At 40.9% G+C, this 26,042-nt stretch overlaps 1 protein-coding gene across 3 annotated transcripts in view; it reads right to left on the bottom strand.

Moving 5' to 3' along the window:
- MEGF6 (multiple EGF like domains 6) overlaps positions 1 to 26,042 on the bottom strand; it is a 370,082-nt gene that overhangs the window by 103,003 nt on the left and 241,037 nt on the right. For 2 of the 3 annotated variants that reach the window (XM_066607377.1, XM_066607378.1), the window contains one exon: positions 20,979 to 21,101. The exons of the other annotated variant lie outside the window; for it this stretch is intronic. In XM_066607377.1, the coding sequence (XP_066463474.1) occupies positions 20,979 to 21,101 (123 nt within the window). The remainder of the gene's footprint in view (positions 1 to 20,978; positions 21,102 to 26,042) is intronic. 3 annotated transcript variants of the gene reach the window in all.

Here is a 26,042-nt window from a genome sequence, read left to right as displayed (position 1 = left end):
TATTAGAAAAAAACATTATGCTACTGCCTAAAAGTATCTAAAAGAACTGTGTAATGTTATAGTGTGTGGTAAGTATATTTTTTCCACAGGGCTAGGAGTTAGACTGGGACAGCATTATATTAGTTGAATTCATGTACATAGGGGGCAGTATTACAGTAGTTATATTCTTGTATATAGGACCAGTATTATAGTAGTTATATTCTTGTACATAGGGGGCAGTATTATAGTAGTTATATTCTTGTACATAGAGAGCAGTATTATAGTAGTTATATTCCTGTACATAGGGGGCAGTATTATAGTAGCTATATTCTTGTATATAGGACCAGTATTATAGTAGTTATATTCTTGTACATAGGGGGCAGTATTATAGTAGTTATATTCTTGTACATAGGGGGCAGTATTATAGTAGTTATATTCTTGTACATAGGGGGCAGTATTATAGTAGTTATATTCTTGTACATAGGGGACAGTATTATAGTAGTTATATTCTTGTACATAGGGGGCAGTATTATAGTATTTATATTCTTGTACATAGGGGACAGTATTATAGTAGTTATATTCTTGTACATAGGAGGCAGTATTATAGTAGTTATATTCTTGTACATAGGGGGCAGTATTATAGTAGTTATATTCTTCTACATAGGGGGACAGTATTATAGTAGTTATATTCTTGTACATAGGGGACAGTATTATAGTAGTTATATTCTTCTACATAGGGGGACAGTATTATAGTAGTTATATTCTTGTACATAGGAGGCAGTATTATACTAGTTATATTCTTGTACATAGGGGGACAGTATTATAGTAGTTATATTCTTGTACATAGGAGGCAGTATTATAGTAGTTATATTCTTGTACATACGAGCAGTATTATAGTAGTTATATTCTTGTACATAGGAGGCACTATTATAGTAGTTATATTCTTGTACATAGGGAGCAGTATTATAGTAGTTATATTCTTGTACATAGGGAGCAATATTATAGTAGTTATATTCTTGTATATAGGGGACAGTATTATAGTAGTTATATTCTTGTACATAGGAGGCAGTATTATAGTAGTTATATTCTTGTACATAGGGAGCAATATTATAGTAGTTATATTCTTGTATATAGGGGACAGTATTATAGTAGTTATATTCTTGTACATAGGAGGCAGTATTATAGTAGTTATATTCTTGTACATAGGGGGCAGTATTATAGTAGTTATATTCTTGTACATAGGGAGCAGTATTATAGTAGTTATATTCTTGTATATAGGGGACAGTATTATAGTAGTTATATTCTTGTACATAGGGGGCAGTATTATAGTAGTTATATTTTTGTACATAGGAGCAATTTTATAGTAGTTATATTTTGTACATAGGGGGCATAATTATAGTACTTATATTCTTGTACATGGAAAGCAGTATTATAGTAGTTATATTATTGTACATATGGGGCAGTATTATAGTAGTTATATTCTTGTACATAGGGGGCAGTATTATAGTAGTTATATTATTGTACATAGGGGGCAGTATTATAGTAGTTATATTCTTGTACATAGTAAGCAGTATTATAGTAGTTATATTCTTGTACATAGGGGGCAGTATTATAGTAGTTATATTCTTGTACATAGGGGGCAGTATTATATTAGTTATATTCTTGTACATAGGGGACAGTATTATAGTAGTTATAGTCTTGTACATAGGAGCATTATTATAGTAGTTCTATTCTTGTACATAGGGGTCAGTATTATAGTAGTTAAATTCTTGTACATATGGGTCAGTATTATAGTAACTATGTTCTTGTACATAGGAGGCAGTATTATAGTAGTTATATTCTTGTACATAGGAGGCAGTATTATAGTAGTTATATTCTTGTACATAGGAGGTAGTATTGTAGTAGTTATATATGTTGGTGTACACAGGAGGCAGTATTATAGTAGTTATATTCTTGCACATAGAGGACAGTATTATAGTAGTTATATTCTTGTACATAGAGGACAGTATTATAGTAGTTATGTTCTTGTACATAGGGGTCAGTATTATAGTAGTTATATTCTTGTACATAGAGGGCAGTATTATAATAGTTATAATGGTGTACACAGGAGGCAGTATTATAGTAGTTATATTTGGTTCATAGGAGGCAGTATTATAGTAGTTATATTCATGTACATAGGAGACAGTATTATAGTAGTTATATTCATGTACATAGGAGGCAGTATTATAGTAGTTATATTCCTGTACATAGGAGGCAGTATTATAGTAGTTATATTCATGTACATAGGAGACAGTATTATAGTAGTTATGTTCTTGTACATAGGGGCAGTATTATAGTAGTTATATTCTTGTACATAGGAGACAGTATTATAGTAGTTATATTCTTGTACATAGGGGGCAGTGTTATAGTAGTTATAGTCTTGTACATAGGAGGCAGTATTATAGTAGTTATATTCATGTACATAGGGGACAGCATTATAGTAGTTATATTCTTGTACATAGGGGGCAGTATTATAGCCTTTTTCTTCTTGTCCATAACCAGCAGTACTATAGCAGTCATATTCTTATACATCGAAGTTAGTTTCTTGTACATAAGGCAATAATATCACACTACACAGCAGGGGGACAACAATGAGTAAAGGAAACATTTTATTTTAATCTAAGACTATAATACCTGCATTCCACTCCAAGAGTGATTCTCAAGAATCAAAAATAAGTGTTAAAACTATAAGAATATACACAGAATATATGTAAATCTCAGGTGCCTACAGAAGGTGCAAAAAAGAATATCAAGAATTCATTTATCAAAATTTCCTCGCAAGCAAGTGTTGTTATGCAAACTAAGCTCGGAGTGTCTCAATGGACAAGGGGAGATATTAACGTGCTCCAGATTCAAGACTCAAATCTGGTATTTAAGAAGCATAAAAATAGCATTTCTTGAGGAGAAAATAAAGAGTTGTTCACATGTAATTTCTGGAATCACTTAAAGTCATGACTGCGCCTTATCCCTTGGGAAGTGACAAAGATGTTTAAAGACATTGTGCACGCAGACTGAAGATGGCTGGATGCATGAGGTAGACCAACGTTAACGTGCAGGTAGACCTTCAGTGTGTATTTTACTGTATACAATATACTTAAAGGAATTGTTCATTTTTTACATAGTAATCATTACAGCTTGATATTTGATATACAGCTTAACTGAAGAAATTAAAGGGTTTTTCCACTGAAAGGAAATCAGATAGGAATGCTGGAATTTCCTGTTTAAGAGACTAGGTGAATAAGCCTTATGAGAACCGCTGTAGGGAAGAATACAGCAGTATCAGCATAAGGCCATTGCACAGATCCAGACAGCATTTGTATTGATAGATGATAATAGAATAGATATCGCTGGAAAATCGAGGCTTTACAAACACCACATTGGAATGCAGGTGTGAGAAGGCCCATTAAAATGAATGGACACGTTGTGCCGTGGTTAGCATGGCGCTCGGGACGCTGCACTAATCACGGTAAAAAGCAATGTGTGTGAGAGCGGCCTCAGGGTGGTTTCACATCTGCATCTGGATTCTGCTTTAGGGAGCAGGAAAGGGGAATCCCCATGATGAACGGTTCTGTCTCTTGACAAAACCGAACAGCGCCAGACGGACCCATTGACTATAATGGGGTCCCACTCACTTTCCTCCCAGCTGCCCCGCTTTTATATGGGTTAAAATAATAATCATCGCTGCATGCAAAACTTTTTCTTCTGGTATTTTCAGCCGGATCTGTAGTGGAACCTCCGGCTGGAGGTTCTGACGCAGATGTGAAACCGGCCTTACAAACTTAAAGGGGTTTTCCCACTACCTAAAACTGCTTTACAACCACCCTGTACTTCCTGGCTGCTGCTGACCAGGACATGTGACTGTTACAGCCAGCCAATCACTGACCACAATAATGACCTTCTATAGCTTATGATTGGCTGCAGCAGTCACATGTCCTGGTCAGCAGCAATCAAGAAGAACAGAGAGGTTGTGGAACAATTTTAGAACATGAGAAAATCCCTTTAAGGACCTTTTACATGGGCCCGATTCTTCGGGATGTTCATTCATCCAACAATAGGGCCGTGTAAAGGAACCAATAATCAGCTGACGAAGGGGTGAACATTTGTTTGCCGGGTGATCGTTCAGTTTCAGCGAACATATAAACTTTGGCTGATCGTCAGTACATCTCCCTATGTGAACAGGAAGATGTACAGGTAGTCTATGGAGATGAAAGAATGAACTGTAGTAGCAATCATTCATCCCCATAAACTGATTCCCAGCCCATTAAAGGATAACTAAAAAGAGGGCCAATCGGCATGGGTATCGATCGGTTGTTGGCCCATGTAAAAGGACCATTTGTCCCCAAATCAAATGATTGATAGGTCTCCTATAGATGTATTGCTGTGTATTATTATTTTTCCTTATTGAAAAAAAAAAAAACGCCCTTCTGCCACTTTGCATTGCAAAGAGTAAAATCTGCAGCAAGTCCACAACAAATCTGCATCTCAATAGGTATATAAGATATGCAGATTTGCGGTGAATTAGTCCGTGGCATAGAAATTCCGGCACTTGTGAATCCGCCCTTGCATTACAAAGTTGAGCAATCTTAAAATTCCAGTAGAAAGGACAAAATAATAAACATCAGAATATCACTGGATGAGCCCAATTTAGGCTCATTTAGAATGCAGCACACAATAAAATAAGCCGTGGAACGAGGAGCCCTGTTTCCGACAGTAACTGGAGCTAAATTGTTTATATTTCCGTACAATAATACACAGACAAAGCTCGGTCACGCTAATAACAGAGGAGAAATGCTAGCATCAGGGAAACGCAATGCAATTAAGAAAATTGATATTGGAAAAACATAATAGAGGGAAAGAGGCAAATTCGGAGTTTATCTCCATTAGTAAGGGAAATGTTAAACATCTACAGTACTTAGAAAAGCAACATAAAGCTTTAAAGGGGTGGTGCAGGCGCGCTGTCCCGCCTGATCTGACCTCGGACGTGAAGAGACACAACTCAACGCTGCTGGTAGGAAAACCATCCAATGCCCAGTGAGTACCGTCCATGGGTTTATTCTAATTAATGGGACCAGTGCATTATACCCGCTGGGTGCTGGACTGATGCATCGGCTATTGTCCTGTCCAGCATGCAGTTGCTTTTTTTATGCCCAATGCCAGATTGGGAGGGTAGAACCATTAGGCTATCTTTTTGCTTTTGGCAATTTTGGGGGAAATTATTATTTATTTAGCCAGGTATACCCTAGGGCTGCTCCCTTTCTCAAAGATGACTTTTGAGCGAATTTTCAGCAATAATCATTGTGACTAAATGGGCCTATACATGGTATTAAAATCACTGGTGTGAATACAGCCACACAAAATGTAAGCTTTACCATGAGGGATGTATTAGCATACACCGAAAAGTGGAGGCCTCATAGTAAAGATCAAAATAGGACCCTCTTTATGGTGCCATGTTTTGCCACCCAAGACAGAATGGCCTAGTGTTTGCTTTCCCCTCCACACTCCTCACCATCTTGTTATCCAACAATGTAGTTCCTCTGAAGAGTCAAGTCCTGCACAAGATCTCACCACCCAGCAGAATAGTGGATGGCACCAACCAGGGCTGGGCTCCGTCTTTCTTCAAGGGCCCCATAACAGCTGCATGGTTTGCTGGTACGGTGTACCCTCAGAAAGTAGTCCTATTACTTCTTCAGAACGCCTCAGGGGGCTAACAGAGATGTGGTAAAATATTGTGTAGACTGCCGGATAGGCAACTTAACTGGAACAGCTTTGATATGACATTGCTGTCATGCCTTTGGCAGTGTCTGTTCAGTAAAATTGTCTGTACTGTATAAGATATTGCTTTATTTCTGGCATTATTAGATGGACTTTCTGTTAGGGCTCCATCTAGTGGGCATTTATATACTGAGCCTCAGTCTATTTTGTCCTCTGAGGGATTCTGTATCTTTACCCATGACCTCGGTGACATCCTCAGCTCAGCCCACAGTAGCCATTTTCTGGCACATTCCCTCCATGTCTGGACTGCCTAGAGACCCTCTGCAAACCTTTATTATCCAGGCTCACAGCGGCATCGTCGGTATGTGATAACTTCTACCTGATGTCCTACTCTTAGCATCCAGTGTATATATGTTTCCAGTTCCATGATTATACCACTTCTATAGTTTCTAGTCTTGTGTGTGTTATTCAGATAGCAGAGCATGTGTCCTAGGGTTATCATCTCTCATGGCTGTATCACATGCTGCCTGTCTTTTCACATGTATGTAATGTATTCTCTGTCCTGCTATGTTAGTGTACATTCCTAAGTGCATTATTTTCTTTGTTCTACAGTTTTACCTCTACCTTGCAATAAAGTTGAAAGCGGACATTGCTCCATCGTCATTGTGTTGCAGGGAAGGTTATCTGCCTGTCTACTTATACTCCACTCATAGGGAGGACAGAACAGTAAAACGACGGCCGCTCACAGACTGGATACCAGTAAAACGACGGCCCCTCACAGACTGGATACCAGTAAAATGACGGCCCCTTCGCAGGCTGGATAGAGAAACAGGGACTTCTCACAGGCTGGATACAGGGCACCAGCGGTCTAGACAGCAGGATACTAAACCACCTTTTGTGCTATACGCAGAGATACTGCTACAGGACGCCCACTACAGCGGTAAGCGCGTAAGCTGGTCCGGAGCGTCACCATGTCAACGTTAGAGACTGGACTGTATGAGACAAGGTCTCACATCTCAGCTAGCTCCAGAAGCTCAAAAGGGTCAGTGAGTAGCTCTACAGTCGCCATTGCTCGTGAAAAAGCGGAAGCCGCCAAAATGCGAGTGCATTATGCTGAGCAAGAAAAGCAATTAAAAGTTGAGAAAGCACTCATGGAAGCAGCACTGGAAAAACTATCAGTAGAGAAAGAAGCTGCAGCTGCTGTGGCCGGAGCAGAGGCTTTGGAAGAAGCAGCCATCTACGCAAGTGAAAGATTCAGCAACATGTCTAGACACAGTTCTGGTCACCAAGACAATTTTCTGTGTACTTCAGACTATGTTCAGCTACATGCTAAGTTGGGTGATGACTCATGTTCAGATCCGGGAGAGGAGTCAAACCACCAAAAAGAGCTCCGCCAGCAACCGGTAACACAGCAAGTGACCTCAGCACACCAAATGCCCAACATCAAATTAGATAGCAGTTTGATATTCAATCGGCCCTTAGTACAACCTAAGCTTGAACCAACAAATGTTTGGAGTACCACCGTCGCCACCAATAAGAATGAACCTTTAGACGGTGACTATTATCATGGCAGCGTGTCAAAGAATCGCGGTAACTCACTAGGACCTCCACAAAGTAACTTACCTTCAGATCTACCACGCAGAGATCAAGGTATGACTGACCTCGTCAAATTCTTTGCACGACGTGAGCTAATAACTAAAGGACTCACAAAGTTTAATGACAGACCTGAAGGCTATAGAGCATGGCATTCATCATTCAGAAATATGACGAAAGATCTCGACCTGTCTGTAAGTGAAGAAGTCGACCTCCTAGTCAAATGGTTAGGCAACGAGTCAGCAGAACATGCAAAGCGAATTAGAGACATCAACATTAACTACCCAAACAGAGGACTAAAAATGATATGGGAAAGACTGGAGGAGTGTTATGGCTCACGAGAAGTGGTAGAAAATGCACTCTTCAAAAGGACTGAGGATTTTCCTAAGATTCCCAATAAAGGATTTCAGAAGCTGAGAGAATTAAGTGACCTGCTGATGGAACTCGAAGTTGCTAAAGGTGAGGGAGACTTGCAAGGTCTTGCATTTTTAGACACAGCATGTGGTGTCAACCCCATTGTACAGAAATTACCTTACAGTCTACAAGAAAGGTGGATTACTCAAGGCTCCAAGTACAAACAACAGCACAACGTCTCATTCCCTCCATTCTCCTTTTTTGTGGATTTCATACGCCAACAATCAAAGACTAGGAACGACCCAAGTTTTGACTTCTCAACATTTGAAACCGCTTACACCAGAACTAACAAACCTGCTTCACTTCGTAACCCGAAAGCTACACCTGTTGCAGTACACAAAACCAGCATATCTGCTGTGCATCCCTCAACCAGAGAGCCTTGCAAAGACTGCCCTCTACATAAGAAGCCTCACCCATTGCAGAAATGTAGAGGATTCAGGGAAAAACCTCTTAAGGACCGGAAAGCCTTTCTCAAGGAAAACCAAATTTGCTACAAGTGTTGTGCCTCAACATCTCATAGGGCGAAGGACTGTACAGCAAACATCGAGTGTTCAGAATGTCATAGTAAGGAGCATACCACGGCTTTACATCCCGAGCCCGCCCCATGGACTCTCATGCCTTCAGACCAGGCTACAGAGCATGGCGGGGAGGAGAAAGTCACAGTACTTCCTGAAGTGTCACCGCAGAGGGCCTCAGAGGTAAATCCTGCTCTAAGATTTATCTTGTTAAAGTTTATCCAATTGGACACAAAGAAATGGCTGTAAGGTTGTATACCATTCTCGACGATCAAAGCAACAGGTCCCTTGCCAGCTCTACTTTCTTCGACATCTTCAACATCGAAGGACATAGCTCTCCATATTCACTTAAGACTTGCACAGGCGTGACTGAAGAAGCCGGAAGAAGAGCTACTGGTTTTCAAATAGAATCCATGGATGGTGAAACATCCCTGCCTCTACCTAAACTGATAGAATGTAATCAAATTCCAAACAACAGAGAGGAGATTCCAACACCTGAAGCAGCATTATCACATAAGCACTTGAAGACCATGGCCCATCTCATCCCTGCTTTAGATCCTAAGGCTCAAATAGTGCTTCTGCTTGGAAGGGACATCATAAGAGTCCACAAGGTCAGAAAACAGGTAAATGGCCCTCACAATTCTGCATTTGCACAGAAACTAGACCTAGGATGGGTCATTGTAGGTGATGTCTGCCTAGGAAATGTCCACAAACCATCCACGATAAATTCCTATTGCACTAATACACTGGAAAATGGACGTCCATCCTTTTTCCAGCCTTGTCCTAACAGGTTCCTTATAAGAGACACACCTCACACCTAACAGTATTTCATACTCTGACTCTACGGAAATCGGGACCCATTTCTGTGACGAAGACAGAGACCACTTAGGATGCACAGTGTTCCAGAGGACAAAAGACGACCACAAAACCGCCCCCTCTATCGAAGATGAAGCCTTCTTGAACATGATGGAACAAGGCTTTTTCAAAATGAAACAAACAATTGGGTAGCACCACTTCCTTAATGGAATACCGAATGAAAGTACATGTTTTTGGCAACAGCCCATCTCCTGCAGTCGCCATCTATGGACTCAAAAGGTCTGCCCGAGAAGGTGAAGAATATGGACAAGATGGCAGGCAGTTTGTAGAAAGAGACTTTTATGTGGACGATGGCCTGAAATCACTTCCATCACCAGATGCAGCAATCGACCTACTCAAAAGAACCCAAAGTATGCTTGCTTGTTCGAACCTCAAACTCCATAAGATAGCTTCAAACAGCAAGGCTGTCATGAAAGCCTTTCCCACTCAAGATCACGCCAATGACCTGAAGGATCTAGACTTGGCAACGGCCACAATACCCTTGCAGCACAGCCTAGGACTCAACTGGGACCTCAACAATGACACCTTTACCTTTCAGGTGGATCAAAAGCCAAAACCATTCACACGACACGGTGTCCTATCTACGATCAACAGCATCTACGACCCGCTTGGGTTTGCAGCTCCCGTGACCATTCAAGGTAAGATGCTGCTCAGAGACTTGACTGCAGATACATGCGATTGGGACTCCCCACTTTCCCCAGAGAAGGAGACATTGTGGGTAAAGTGGAGAGACTCCCTGGTAGCGTTATCCGACCTACACGTTCCTATGCCGTATGCACACGTGCCTATTGCAGAGGTCAAGTCTAAAGAGCTGTGTGTATTTTGTGATGCCTCAGTGAAAGCAATTGCTGCAGTTGCCTACCTCAAAACGATTGACATTAAGGGCCAGACACATATTGGGTTTGTGATGGGAAAGGCAAAACTGGCACCATCCCCTGAGCCTACCATACCGAGGCTGGAGCTTTGTGCTGCCGTTCTGGCAGTAGAACTAGCTGAACTCATTGTGACAGAAATAGATATGACACTTGATGACACAGAATTTCATACAGATAGCAAAGTAGTGCTGGGCTACATTTACAATGAGTCTAGGAGATTCTATGTGTATGTGCATAACAGAGTCCATAGGATTAGAAAATCATCAAAACCTACTCCGGGGCACTATGTACCGACTGATCACAACCCAGCAGATCATGCTACAAGAGCTGTACCAGCACCACTCCTTAAAGACACCACATGGCTCACAGGGCCAACTTTCTTTTATAAACCAGTACTGGACACTCACAAGAAAAGCACCTATGAACTGCTAGACCCAGATTCCGATGCAGAGGTTCGCCCTCAAGTTTCCACGCTCATTACGACACTTTCTAGCAAACAGCTGGGATCTAAACATTTTAACAGGTTCTCAACTTGGAAGTCACTAAACCGCGCTGTAAGTTGCTTAATTCATATAGCCAGAACCTTCAGAGCCACACCAGCAAGATCAAGTCATTGCAGAGGTTGGCACCGCTGTCCAAAGGGCTATACAGTGGATGAACTTACACAGGCCAAGGATGTTATCATCCATTGTGTGCAACAAGAGATTTACGCAAAAGAACTAGAATCACTCCAAAATCAAAAGAATGTGCCTAAAGATAGTTCCCTCAGGAAACTTGACCCATATATAGATGCTAATGGACTGTTGAGAGTTGGAGGACGTGTCTCAAATGCACAGCTTGATAGTAATGAGTGCCATCCTATAATACTCCCTAACGATCATGTTGCGTCTCTACTTGTGCGGCATTACCATGAACAGACTAAACACCAGGGACGTTTGTTCACTGAAGGAGCTCTATGTACAGCTGGATTTTGGATATTTGGAGCCAAAAGGCTTGTGAGTAATGTCATTTTCAGATGTGTTACATGCCGGAAACTCCGCAGAAAATGGCTAATCTCCCTTCTGACCGACTCAGCACTGAACCACCATTCACAAATGTTGGGCTCGACGTGTTTGGCCCATGGTCCGTCACCACGCAGCGCACTAGAGGAGGCGAAGCAAACAGCAAACGCTGGGCTGTCCTATTCACTTGTATGAGCATCAGGGCAGTGGATATAGAAGTTATTGAGTCTTTGGACACATCCAGCTTCATAAATGCATTAAGACGCTTCATTTCTATAAGAGGTCCAGTCAAGCAAATCCGTTCTGATAGAGTTACCAATTTCATTGGAGCGTGTAAAGAGTTGAATATTCCCTCAAACATTGACAGCGACCATGTAGGAAGATATCTTGCGAACCAAGGTTGCACATGGTCATTTAACCCTCCACATTCTTCTCACATGGGCAGCTTATGGGAGCGTATGATCGGCATAGCACGTAGAATCCTTGATTCGATATTCCTCCACGAGGGCACTTCAAGGCTCACCCATGAGACCCTCACAACTCTTATGGCTGAAGTAGTAGCTATCATAAATGCGAGACCATTAATGCCAATATCCAGAGATCCAGATGACCCTCCTTTGCTTACCCCTTCTACTCTACTCACGCAAAAGTTCGATGCAATTACAGCTCCTGCTGGTGAGTTTGATTCTAAAGACTTGTACAAGTGTCAATGGAGACGGGTACAAAGCTTAGCAAATGTGTTTTGGGAAAAGTGGAGGAAACAATACATCTCGACTTTACAGACTAGGAATAAGTGGCATTCCAGTAAACCCAACATGGAAGTTGGCAACATTGTTCTTGTCAAGGACTCTCAGTCAAAAAGAAACGAATGGCCTATGGGACTCATAACCAAGGTTTTTCCTAGTGAAGACGGGAAAGTCAGAAAGGTGGAAGTCAAATTGTGCAAACAAAATGAGCCTAAACTCTTCTTCAGACCTGTTACTGAACTGATTTTATTACTCACAACGAAGAGGTCTTAATGTGGTAACCTTGGGTTACCAGACGGGGAGTGTCATGCCTTTGACAGTCTCTGTTCAGTAAGATTGTCTGTACTGTATGAGATATATGGTATTGCTTTATTTCTGGCATTACTAGATAGACTTTCTGTTAGGGTTCCATCTAGTGGACATTTATATACTGAGCCTCAGTCTATTTTGTCCTCTGAGGGATGCTGTACCTTTTACCCATGACCTCTGTGACATGCTCAGCCCACAGTAGCCATTTTCTGGCACATTCCCTCCATGTCTGGACTGCTCTAGAGACCCTCTGCAAACCTTTATTATCCAGACTCACAGCGGCATCGTCGGTATGTGATAACTTCTACCTGATGTCCTACTCTTAGCATCCTGTGTATATATGTTTCCAGTTCCATGATTATACCACTTCTATAGTTTCTAGTCTTGTGTGTGTTATTCAGATAGCAGAGCATGTGTCCTAGGGTTATCATCTCTCATGACTGTATTACATGCTTCCTGTCTTTTCACATATATGTAATGTATTCTATGTCCTGCTATGTTAGTGTACATTCCTAAGTGCATTATTTTCTTTGTTCTACAGTTTTACCTCTACCTTGCAATAAAGTTGAAAGCGGACATTGCTCCATTGTCATTGTGTTGCAGGGAAGGTTATCTGCCTGTCTACTTATACTCCACTCATAGGGAGGACAGAACAATTGCACCAAACCAGTTCCTGACATGTAGTGAAGAGCTGCAGTCCTTGGACCTGTGTGCAGTTCCATAATTGTTTCTTGGACTTTTAGGCCATGCCCAAATAACTAAGAAATACCCATTTACGGTAAAACATCACCCTTTCTCCTTTTAGGTTCAGGTCCATTTAGATTCTGCAAGTTAGTAATTGAATTTCATAAGTACAGACACTTCTAGAGTATGCAGACTTTCCCAAACCATCCTGTGATACCGGCAATGCTATATTTCATTTGAATATGTAATCTCAAAATCACAAACTCTGCATGATGTCTCGCTTACATGACACGACAAGCCGTAAATACTGGTTTTGGTTTTATCACACAGACTTCTGTTCAAACAAAATATTTAACAATGGAAGAAGTAAGCGCATCTGGCAAGGAGGTGAGGCAACGAGAACTGCCAGAACGTGTGGGATGCAGGCATAAGGCTGTCGCACCTCCCAGAAGAGACACTCCTTGAATAGACAGGAATAACTCTACAGAAGGCTTCATCTTTTGAAAAGTTGTCTTAAAGAGGCACTAAATCGAAAGTCTATTTTCTGTTCTTAGGTTGAAAGTAATGTATTGTACTCCATTTGGAGTCTGGCTTTAGTGCTTTTCAATGGAAGCTTAGAAAACTCAAAGGCTTGTTCACACCACACATCTCTTGTCAGGACCCGTGAGTCTGTTCCTCTTCCTTTGATTACCAGTATTGTAGTACCTATGGACAGGGGCAGGCAAGAGTTGACTGAAGTAAAAATGGGGTAAAGAATGGGCCGTAGCCTGGTTTAACCCAGGAAGGATCCAGAATTGTAATCTGAGACTTCTTAGTCTCAATGTGAAATCTGTAACCGGCTGCCATCTTCCATGTGCCATATGTAATACTTGTGTCTTCTTACCATAAGTAGCAGAAGGGCCTTGGAGTCCTTAGGCACCAGGTCTGGGTGCGAGTGCTACTTCTGCACCCCCAATTGCTATACCCCGCCATAGAGGAATTATAAGCTCACACCAGTCTTCTCAAGACATTGGAAGGACTATCCCAAACTGGGGGAACAGTGCAATCCACCAGGAGGTTCAGAAAACTGATTTCTTTCTATGGTGTCCCTACCGTTGTGCCTTATGCGTGGTGACAGTCAAGAGCTTCACATAGTTAGGCTATGTTCACATTTGCAGCGGAGGCTTCTGCACAGATTCGGAGCAAGATGCTGGATAAAACAATGCAGCATGCTACGCTACGTTATATGGGAGAATGCCGGAGGGCATGCCAGAAGCCCAATATACCCCACCACAGTGAATGGGGTCTGTCAGGTCTGGGAAATGCAAGATCCAACATTTTTGTTTTTACTGTTATTCGGCTCCTAGGATGGAGTTAGAAAAAGGGGAACTCAAAAACGCTGATGTGAATCCAGTCTTAAAGGGGTGCTATGGTTTTATGCAATTAGAGCTTAAAGGGGTTGTACCAAGATTACAAGTTATCTGCAGTCTCACTGGAGTCTAAATGGAACATCAGTGCGCTTGCGCAACCAGCGCTCCAGTCTCCTCCTCAATGCAAGCATGCAGTAACTCCGCATTGGGGAGCGGAGGGGACATGGTACGCTTGTGCTCGAGATCGACAGAGGTCTCAGTGGTGAGACCCCCACCAATCAACAAATGGGTAACATGTAATTTTGGTACAACCCCTTTAATCACTTTATAATAAAAAGTTCTGCAACATTTTACTAAACTTTGTCTCTCAGTTCCATCTCACTATCAATATTTCTGCTTGCTGTCTGTGAAGGGGATTTTTGTTTGCAACGAGAGGCTGAAGATCTGTACAGACCTAATACTTTTCACAGCTGAGCAGGTGCTACACTTTTGGTGGGTATAGAGAATCCTCTAGGAGCAACTAAATAGCATGAGTTCCAGACTGATACACTGTAGTAAACCATCAGACAGGAGAGGGATCGTGCTGCTGATGTGTTTAGCTCACAGACAAATGGAACAAACCCTCAGCTGTGACGAGCATTGGGTCTGTACAAGGTTTCAGCCTCTGGATGAAAGCAGGAATGTTTTAATTCAGTGACCACTGAAGCACAAAGCACATTGCTGGACTTTCTACAACGATTAAGCTGTATTTACATAAAGCCCCTTTGATAACGCTCCACAGTTAATAATGGAAACGAGAACACAGAATCACTAGATTAACACTGCGGGCAGACACATGGGACAAGTCAACAGCGAACACCGGACAACGCTCACTGGAAGGGCTCACTCACACGGGCGTATTGGGGCGGCTTCACATAAGCGTAAGTGCAAAAAGACTCGCAGCAGTGCAACATATGTGCGCTGTGAACGAGGCTGGACGAGGTAGATTTGCACATGGATCGGTCCAGATGTGTTCTTTTCCCCGCGGTTTTGCGGAAGCATTTCATGCATCCTCTTATGCATTTGTGCACCTCCCATAAACCTCTATGGGGCCTTTGGTGCGCAAATGCGCAGAAAAATAGAGCACACTGCGTGCACACATTTAGCAAAATAGAGTAATGAGAATGAACCCATTGAAATTAATGGGTTCTATTCTCTGCACTTTGCCCTCGCAAATACGCTCGTATAAAATCGCCCCTTATACGCATTTTTTTTTTACGTGCATAATATGCAGTGCTGAAACCCCTGCGGTATGCAAACATGCTTTGTTCACACGCATGAAAAAAGTTGCATTGTGTCCTATTTTGGACCATAATAAAGACCAAAATAGCCCATGTAAGTTTATGGGAGGGGTATAAATACGCAGTGAATATGCATGTATTGCGCAGTGTGTATCCATGGCATATTTGGACAGGAAGGAAAGAGAAAACTCCTGCACCTTCCTTCGCTTTTCTCCGTATGTAAAGGCGCAGTGATCATTGTGTATTTACGTATGTCAAGAAGCTGAAGTATGCAGGGAATATGCGTATTTCGGTGCTATGTGACCCTCATACAATCCGATCGTGTGCGCGAGCACTAAGAAAACAGCCCCAATCTAAATAACACAAGTAACTACTGAAGGCCGAGAACCTTAATCAAAAGGAGCCGGAGAATTACAGAACTTGAAGCTATGCGGAGAACCTGTTTATGTTTCCTTTCCTCGTGCTGGAAAATTTATAAAAAGTGATGTAAAATCTATTTTTGGAGTTGAAATCGTAATTGTTCCCAATACAAGAAATGTCTCCTAAAGCAGCAGAAAACCACACGAAGCCCCTGCCCTGCCAAGCACAATGCTGAGGTCTGCAGACGTGGATCCAGCATGAATTCCATCGCCCCTCCATGATAATCATTCCACGAGTCAAATAAAGCGCTAATACAAAACAGAGTTACTGGATCAGGATGGACATACAGATGTAGCAGAGCCGAATGTGTCATTTAAAGAGAAACAGCACCACTTACTTACTACAGACTCACTTTTTGGTCTGCACTAAGCATCAAGCAGAGGCCCAGAAGCACAGTTTAGAAGTAGGCCCTTTATGGAAATCAGAATGTAAAAGAACTTGCAATACCGCTTTTTACCAGTAACTCAGTGACATGTGCTGTCCATAGGTTTGAATGCAACAGCGCCACCTGCCACGAAATAACATTGAAACTGTGGTCTTTCCTTTGAATTAGCTTAGATCTCTTGTCATTAGTCCTAGTGGGCTACAACTAATGATGTTTCAGGTCGTTACAACGTTCTAAAGCTTCTACACAGTCTTTCCCTGGGTAGCAGTCAATATGACCGATCTATCAGCAGCCACACAGGTTGCCAAAAATTCATCCAGAACTTCTAATTGGTATAACTGTCTCATTAATTTAAAAAAAACAAGCAAAAGGACAAAAACTTAAAGCAAGGATGAGATCTCAGTGCCACACAATTAAACAGAGGATAGAATTCCCTGTGGGGGGGCACTTTCCTAGTCAGGGACATAAAATAGAAGATATGAAAGTCATTATACTGAAAGGCAATTTCAAATCACAAAGCCATAGAAGAGTTTGGGAATATAAATTTATAACAACTTTTGACACTTTCAACAGAGGGTTAAATTGTTCAAGAGGGTTTATGCAGGACTGGGAAGTATGAGACATCTATTGCACTGATAACGCTACTGGCCTGGTGATGCCCTAACACTAATTCAGGGAGCATAAAACCTCTACATCTTTACCACTGGGCTATTTAAAGGTGTTTTCTATTTCTGCTGTAGTTTTCTTTTAAGTGTAAATAATCACATCATGTCTGTGCCTTGTCATATGTATGTGTGTATATATATGCATGCCTCTTCGTATCTATTTAATTTAAGCCTGAAGCAGAACCCTGCGTTGGTTTGAAAGCTCGCTATAACATCATGTATTTTTGTTAGCCATTAAAAGATATAATTTCTACAAGAATTCTTGGTTTCTCTTGCTGGGAATAATCACATTTTGTCTTATTAATTTGCAGAATCTTGTCACCGAACGGCCGTACAATTAAGTTTTTGCCTTTCAGGAGCCTGGAAAAGATGGTTGCTCACACAATGTATATCAGTTTTAGCAGAAATCTCTCCGTAATGCCAGTAGCAGTACCACAGGGAGCACTCAGGCATTACATGGTGCCCACGGAGATTAAGGCCCTGTCCATACAATGCATAGATGTGCTGGTCCCTGCAGGGTCAGAGATACTATTTGTGGGGCTCTGTGCTCCAGATAGTTGATTGAAGTCCCCTTTATCTCTCATACTCCTTATTGACATTCATTTGGTAGTTGAAGTAGGGGGAAAATGGATGTGATTGTAAGGTCAGACTACGCGGTTTGATTGTAGTCTAATACTGTTGAGACACATAGGTCTCACTAAGAGCTGCATACACAAAAATCAAGATTTTTTAACCACTTCAGGACTGCCGTATGACTGTAGTTCTGAAGTGTGTATGAGGCTACAAATAGCATGTATGTGAAGCCCATGCTTTCCTATGGGCTACTTCACACGTGCAATGTTTTGTAGCATGCAATTTTCGTGTGGTGCGATGCAACTTTGGCAGTAGGAAATCCTACTGTCAAAGCCATAACCTAAGTCCTAGCTGCAGGAGAAAAAAAAAAACATACATCACCTTAGAAGCGCTCTCCGGCTCTGCTGCATTTTCTCCCCGGGTCCCCGGAACTATTCTTCTTCTTCTCTACTGGCCGGGGATTGAAAAATCCCCATCTCCTGGAAGCACTGCCTCTGACTGGCTGATGCTTAGCCAATCACAGCCAGCGCTCGATGAACCAAACACAGCCATTTATCAAGCACTGGCTCTGATTGACTAAGCTTCAGCCAATCACAGCCAGCGCTTCCAGGAGGTGGGGATTTTTCAATCCCCGGGCAGAAGAGATGAAAAAGAACAGTGCCGGGGACTGGGGAGAAGATGCAGCGGAGCCGGACAGCGCTTCTAAGGTGATGTATACTGTTTTCTTTTTTCTGCAGCTTATATTACTGCATCTGTAAAAGTCACCAGAAGACAACGCAACAGAGACACATGGCGCATGTGGGAGATTTCAGCACTGCAAGTGCTGACATTGGAAGGAAAGGGGGTGGCAGCGAGAAGCGGTTCAGGCCAGGCTTTACCACTGACATCTTGAATTGGAGCTGTAATGGCGCCACCTCTTTGACTCAGGGTGGCACATTTGCATAACGAGCACGCTGCAATAAAAGTAACAGTTTGACTTTTCAGCAAATCACTCAGTTCTGCTAAAAACATGTATGTTATCCTGCTGCTAGGCCGATTTACACTGTGGGACCAGGTCACATGCCTGTTTTCTGCTGTTCCTTTAAGTGGTTATCAATGACCTGTAATAGTTGATTCCCATAAGCACATCCTGAGCCGCTGATGACCTTGGATTGCTAAAAATGATGAAGGCAGATTTATAGAGCTTTCTTCCTTGTGGTGAGCTACTGTACTCCTCATAAGCATGAAGCAAACGGGTCCGACGTCTGCATGTTAGCTGAAAAGAATCCAAAGTCATGTTAAGAATGCGGATCCCTCCACTTACGGAGACGGGGAAATGATAGGAATGGGGCAATGACAGCAGGGCCGACTGTTCTAACATGTTCACGCAGAGACACAAGAAAAGGGAATTCCTTTAGCTACAAAATTTCCATACTGAACTATTTACATTGGGCTTTACCTAATGGTATGTGTCATTCCGTGGAGCTACCAACTTCACATGCAACCTTTCTCCTTTATTGTTCCAATGGCAGGAAGAATCATGTTGATATCGTGGTGACTTTGCATATGGCATAAAATAACAGTAATTAGAATATTAAAGAAATATTTATACAAGCAAAGTATACAATGTCAGAGACTTAGATGGGGACGGGCTCTGCCTCAGCCCAGCCTCTTCACTTGCTGACTGTTGCCGAGTATTTTGTAAAGTGATGCTTCTTATTTGATTAACATGGGCTTTAAAGTTAGAAAATGTTAAGATATAGCAACTTTTTAATAAATTGCTGCTTTCAATCATTTTTAGCTTTTTTTTTTTTGTACTTTGTACAGTAGAGAGTAATGTGTTGGAAACTATCAGCAAGCAGAGTATATACTGTTTACAGATCTTAGGATTGGTTTATTTTTCAACAAATTTTATTTTGAGTGAACACGCAACCTCAAATACATCTGCGCGGTCAGATTACCGTAGAAATAAGCTGGAATTGGGTATTCACATGTTAAAGGGAACCTGTCATACCGTATAAGCACCATAAAACTAAATTTTGGTGCTTACAGGCCAGGGGCTGAGAAGTCCGGGGGTGTACTCTTTACACTTCCCCATTTCCATGCTGTCACTATCAGCGAGACTTTAGTCAGTGAGTGCGCACTCCCATTGTTTTCTATGTAAAACTCACTAACCGGTGCTGACTTCCCAGAATGACAACATGAGAACAGGGAGTCTGGTGAGTATAAAAAGTACACCCCAGAACTCCTCAGAACCCCTGTCCTATAAGCGCCATAGCTTAGTTTATGATGCTTATAGTATGTGGCAGATTCACTTTAATGAGGTGGACTTCAGAATTCTAAGACTTATTCACATAGCTGCAATATGGATCTGCTCATACACTGCTAGCTTGAAGTGAAGAATGATGTGCATCATGGAGCCTAGCAAACACCCATGAGGCCCTTGTGGGCAGATGTACAGGGTCAGTGAATAGAATTTGCCATGTGTAAAATCTTAATGACCCATCAGGCTCACAGAAGGACACCTTCATGAACTCAAAGTGCAGAATACATAGTAACATATTATGTAAGGCCAAAAAAAGACACCCGTCCATCCAGTTCAGCCAATGACATCCCCAGTTTTGATCCAGAGGAAGGCAAAAAAACACACCAAATGAGGTAGAAGCCAGTTTTCCTCAATAAAAGGTAAAAAATTCCTTCCTTGCTACAATCTGGCAATTGGAATAATCCCTGGATCAACAACCCTTCTGAAGTTATTAATGGTTATAACGTATTATATTGTATCGCTCAAGAAAGACAGACTAAGTAAAAATAGTAAAATTAATGGATCAGTCAACAGCAGCTTGTAGATGGTTTCTATGCATAGGAGATTTTTACACTACAGGAAGTATAAATGAACTGATAAATAATAAAAATGTAGCAAACATATATTACAAATGAGATTTTCATTTGTTGACTAAAGGGCCATGTATTTATCAAAGGCGAAATTTCTGTGATATCCTTAAGGTCCATTTACACGGGACGAATGTTTGGCAAACGATGCCCGGCACTCGTTCCTGCACGCTGCTGCATGGGAGCTAGAATCACTGGCTCACAGCAGCGCGGCTGGAGGAGATTTCTCTCCTAACGCTCTCCCGCCCCTCTCCATTCACTTTACACAGCAGCCGTTCAGTACTAAACGGCTGCTCTTTACACTCATCGCTGATCTTCAGGATTTTATGCTGCATAAATGATGAATGATGGGCAGATCGTTGATCATTCAGTGTAAATAGCAGACGTTCAGTACTGAACAGCTGCTATGTTAAGTCAATGGACAGGGGCGGGGAGCGAGAGAAGAGAAAGCTCCTACATCCACCCTGCTGTGAGCCAGTGATACTAGCTGCCGTGCAGCAGCACGAGAGCAAGTATGTGCGGGGACGAGTGTCTGGCATTGTTTGCCCAATATTCGTCCTGTGTGAATGGGCCTTTATAGTCATACGCCTGTCCCCCAAGTTTCTTAGAGAGTTCAAGGCCTTCTGCTTAAAGCCAACTCTTTATATCCTCATAACTATAATGCCATGTTCACATGAGGTCATGTTTCTCACCTTGACAGGTTTTTCCATCTTCTTTCAGACTTTGACCTTCAGGACACTTGCAGTAAAAGCTTCCGATGGTGTTACAACATTGCACTTCACATCCGCCATTACTACTTTCACATTCATTGACATCTGGAACATAAAATAGGAGCAGCATTTTACTCCAGTTATTAGACATGACATTTTTTGGTTGAAGCAGAAATTACCCTGGAGAATATATATATATATATATATATATATATATATATATATATATATATATACACACACACACTGTAGAAATTTCCTGCAAACTAATTTGCATCAAAATCTGCAATGAAATCTTCACATGACTTTGTTGCAGATTAAGCAGTTGATCTCACTTACTGCATTGCAATGAATGAAATCGACAGCATTTCAGTGACTGGTATAACGAGAAAAAAAAAGGTTTGGTACGGTGTTAGCCAGTAGGGAAAAATGTGATTGTTCTCAGTGAGAGAAACCAAGTAATCTTGTAGATATGAAAACAAAAAACAAAAACACTTGATGTTATAGCCAGCTTTCAGATCTCTCAAGATCCTTCCTCAGGTGTAATGAAAGAGATCTGGATGGGGAACATATATATATACAAATGTACACATATGAAAAGGCACAGACATAGTGAGACTAATTTGCTATTAAAACAATACCAGACGAGATAAGCAGAGAAGTAAATGCTTAATTAGTCCCCTGGTATGTGACAGTTTTATGATCTCTAAACTGGTGTTGGGGTGTCTGTATGTTATCTCTCCATCACAGGCCTGTGACTGACACATTCCTTACCAGGGAACTAATTAAGTGTCTACTTCTCTGCTCATCGTGTCTAGTATTGTATTAAGTGCAAATTAGTCTTGCTGTGCCTGTGTCTTTTCATGTATATATATATATATATATATATATATACACACACTACCATTCAAAAGTTTGGGGTCACATTGAAATGTCCTTATTTTTGAAGGAAAAGCACTGTACTTTTCAATGAAGATAACTTTAAACTAGTCCTAACTTTAAACAAATGCACTCTATACATTGCTAATGTGGTAAATGACTATTCAAGCTGCAAATGCCTGGTTTTTTGTGCAAAATCTACAAAGGTGAATAGAGGCCCATTTCCAGCAACTATCACTCCAGTGTTCTAATGGTACAATGTGTTTGCTCATTGGCTCAGAAGGCTAATTGATGATTAGAAAACCCTTGTGCAATCATGTTCACACATCTGAAAACAGTCTAGCTCGTTACAGAAGCTACAAAACTGACCTTCCTGTGAGCAGATTGAGTTTCTGGAGCATCACATTTGTGGGGTCATCTGAAACTCGACAGTCTGTTCTTGTTCTTAGAAATGAAGGCTATTCCATGCGAGAAATTGCTAAGAAATTGAAGATTTCCTACAACGGTGTGTACTACTCCCTTCAGAGGACAGCACAAACAGGCTCTAACCAGAGTAGAAAAAGAAGTGGGAGGCCGCGTTGCACAACTAAGCAAGAAGATAAGCACATTAGAGTCTCTAGTTTGAGAAACAGACGCCTCACAGGTACCCAACTGGCATCTTCATTAAATAGTACCCGCAAAACACCAGTGTCAACATCTACAGTGAAGAGGCGGCTGCGGGATTTTGGGCTTCAGGGCAGAGTGGCAAAGAAAAAGCCATATCTGAGACTGGCCAATAAAAGAAAAAGATTAAGATGGGCAAAAGAACACAGACATTGGACAGAGGAAGACTAGAAAAAAGTGTTGTGGACGGATGAATCCAAGTTTGAGGTGTTTGGATCACAAAGAAGAACGTTTGTGAGACGCAGAACAAATGAAAAGATGCTGGAAGAATGCCTGACGCCATCTGTTAAGCATGGTGGAGGTAATGTGATGGTCTGGGGTTGCTTTGGTGCTGGTAAGGTGGGAGATTTGTACAGGGTAAAAGGGATTCTGAATAAGGAAGGCTATCACTCCATTTTGCAACGCCATGCCATACCCAGTGGACAGCGCTTGATTGGAACCAATTTCATCCTACAACAGGACAATGACCCTAAACACACCTCCAAATTGTGCAAGAACTATTTACAGCAGAAGCAGGCAGCTGGTATTCTATCGGTAATGGAGTGGCCAGCGCAGTCACCAGATCTGAACCCCATTGAGCTGTTGTGGGAGCAGCTTGACCGTATGGTACGCCAGAAGTGCCCATCCAACCAATCCAACTTGTGGGAGATGCTTCTAGAAGCGTGGGGTGCAATTTCACAAGCTTACCTCAACAAATTAACAGCTAGAATGTCAAAGGTGTGCAATGCTGTAATTGCTGCAAAAGGAGGATTCTTTGACGAAAGCAAAGTTTGATGTAAAAACAATGTTATTTCAAATACAAATCATTATTTCTAACCTTGTCAATGTCTTGACTCTATTTTCTATTCATTTCACAACGCATGGTGGTGAATAAGTGTGACTTTTCATGGAAAACACAAAATTGTTTGGGTGACCCCAAACTTTTGAACGGTAGTGTATATATATATATATATATATATATATATACATACATACACACACACACACACATGAAAAAGCACAGACATAGCAAGATATATATGTGCCCCATCCAGATATGTTTCATTGTGCCTGAGGTAGGATCCTGTAAGGTCCAAAAGCTTGCATTAACATCATGTACTTTTGTTAATCATTAAAAGGTATCATATCTACAAAATTACTTGGTTTCTCTTACTGAGGACAATCACAATAGTGACTGCTATTATATGAGGAAGGTTTAAAAATCCACAGCATGAGTGGAAATCCACTGTAGATTTCTTCCACTATGAACAAATGAAGTTTCTTAAAACCTCATTCACTAACATTATATTATAGTTTTGTTGCAGAATTTCTGTGTGCATTCTGCAGCCAAAATTCCATGGTAAATCCACAATGAGTGAACACACCCAAAGACATCTTCCATTATAGGGACCTTTCCAGAGCAATCCCTTCAAAACTTATCTAGGATGACCATAAATGACACAGAAATGTACCTTATTCTGCACAGCACACCCTCACCCCATCCCCTCTCTTCTAAAGCACTGCCAGCATGTCTGTTTTTATTACTGTAGCTCTTGCAATCTATTCATGAACCAAGAAGCTCCTGTTGGACAAAGCTCTGAGTCATTCCAGATATGAGAGTGTTTGAGACTCCACTGCACTATATAGAATTGTCTGGATACCAAATATAATATAAATGTTAAGATCCACATCTGCAATCTATGGGGTCTTTTGCAATAACTATTTCAATCCTAAAAGCTATTGTCTTTAGAATGGAACATGTTTGATACAAGATTACTCTCAGCTTAAATTCTCTTAGGACCTTACAAAATCTGTGTCATATCTGGGACGCATGATACATACAATAGAAACAGCTGACTTTTCATATGACCCAGCTGCTAAGAGGTTGAAATTTTGAAAACATTTCTGTGCAGAACATCTGGCCCGTCAAAAAAGCTTTAATCATCTGCCTGTTGGTTTAGAGCAACGGAAGTAAGGTGACTCCAGATATAGAACATGACATCATATATTTGGACATAGCCTGGCCACAACCACCGATCAATCCGCCTCTGCAGACACATTGTTGCACTCCTATAAGGCTTTGCAACATGTCCCAAGTGTTCAGTCCTGCCTCTACTGCGTGAGATCCAATTGGCTTTTTGTTACCTTTCCAACAATCTGCTCAGCAATTAAAAAACATAAAAAACATCATTGTAACCTAATGTACAAGAATAAAACCACTATTATAAACTGTCCCCTATGTACAAGAATATAATTAAAAATTATAGTCTTGTACATAGGAGAAGTATTCTACCATAATTTTGCCTTCTATGTACAAAAATAGAAGTACTAAAATACCGTCCCCTATGTACAACTATATATAACAACTATAATACTGCCTCCTAGGTACAAGAATGTAACTACTATAATACTGCCTCCTATCTACAAGAATATAAGTACTATAATACTGCCCCTATGTACAAGAATATAACTACTATAATACTGCCCCCTATATACAAGAATATAACAACTATAATACTGCCTCCTAGGTACAAGAATGTAACTACTATAATACTGCCTCCTATCTACAAGAATATAAGTACTATAATACTGCCCCTATATACAAGAATATAACTACTATAATACTGCCCCAATGTACAAGAATATAACTACTATAATGCTGCCTCCTATGTACTAGATTATATCTACTATAATACTGCCCCCTATGTACAAGAATATAACTACTATAATACTGCCCTCTATGTACAAGAATATAACTACTATAATGCTGCCCCGATGTACAAGAATATAACTACTATAATACTTCCTCCTATGTACAAGAATATAACTACTATAATATTGCCTCCTATGTACAAGAATATAACTACTATAATACTGCCCCCTATGTACAAGAATATAACTACTATAATACTGCCCTCTATGTACAAGAATATAACTACTATAATACTGCCCCGATGTAAAAGAATATAACTACTATAATACTGCCTCCTATGTACAAGATTATATCTACTATAATACTGCTCCTATGTACAAGAATATAACTACTATAATACTGCCCTCTATGTACAAGAATATAACTACTATAATGCAGCCCCGATGTACAAGAATATAACTACTATAATACTTCCTCCTATGTACAAGAATATAACTACTATAATACTGCCCCTATGTACAAGAATATATCTACTATAATACTGTCTCCTATGTACAAGAATATAACTGCTATAATACTGCCTCCTATGTACAAGAATATATCTACTATAATACTGCCTCCTATGTACAAGAATATAACTACTATAATACTGCCCCCTATGTACAAGAATATAACTACTATAATACTGTCTCCTATGTACAAGAATATAACTACTATAATACTGCCTGCTATGTACAAGAATATAACTACTATAATATTGCTCCTATGTACAAGAATATAACTACTATAATACTGTCTCCTATGTACAAGAATATAACTACTATAATACTGCCTCTATGTACAAGAATATAACTACTATAGTACTGCCTCCT

This window comes from Eleutherodactylus coqui, chromosome 6, assembly GCF_035609145.1.
Source record: "Eleutherodactylus coqui strain aEleCoq1 chromosome 6, aEleCoq1.hap1, whole genome shotgun sequence".
NCBI classification, from domain to species: domain Eukaryota; kingdom Metazoa; phylum Chordata; class Amphibia; order Anura; family Eleutherodactylidae; genus Eleutherodactylus; species Eleutherodactylus coqui.
The sequence above is the reverse complement of the archived record's forward strand: the minus strand, read 5'-3'. Positions and strand labels throughout refer to the sequence as shown.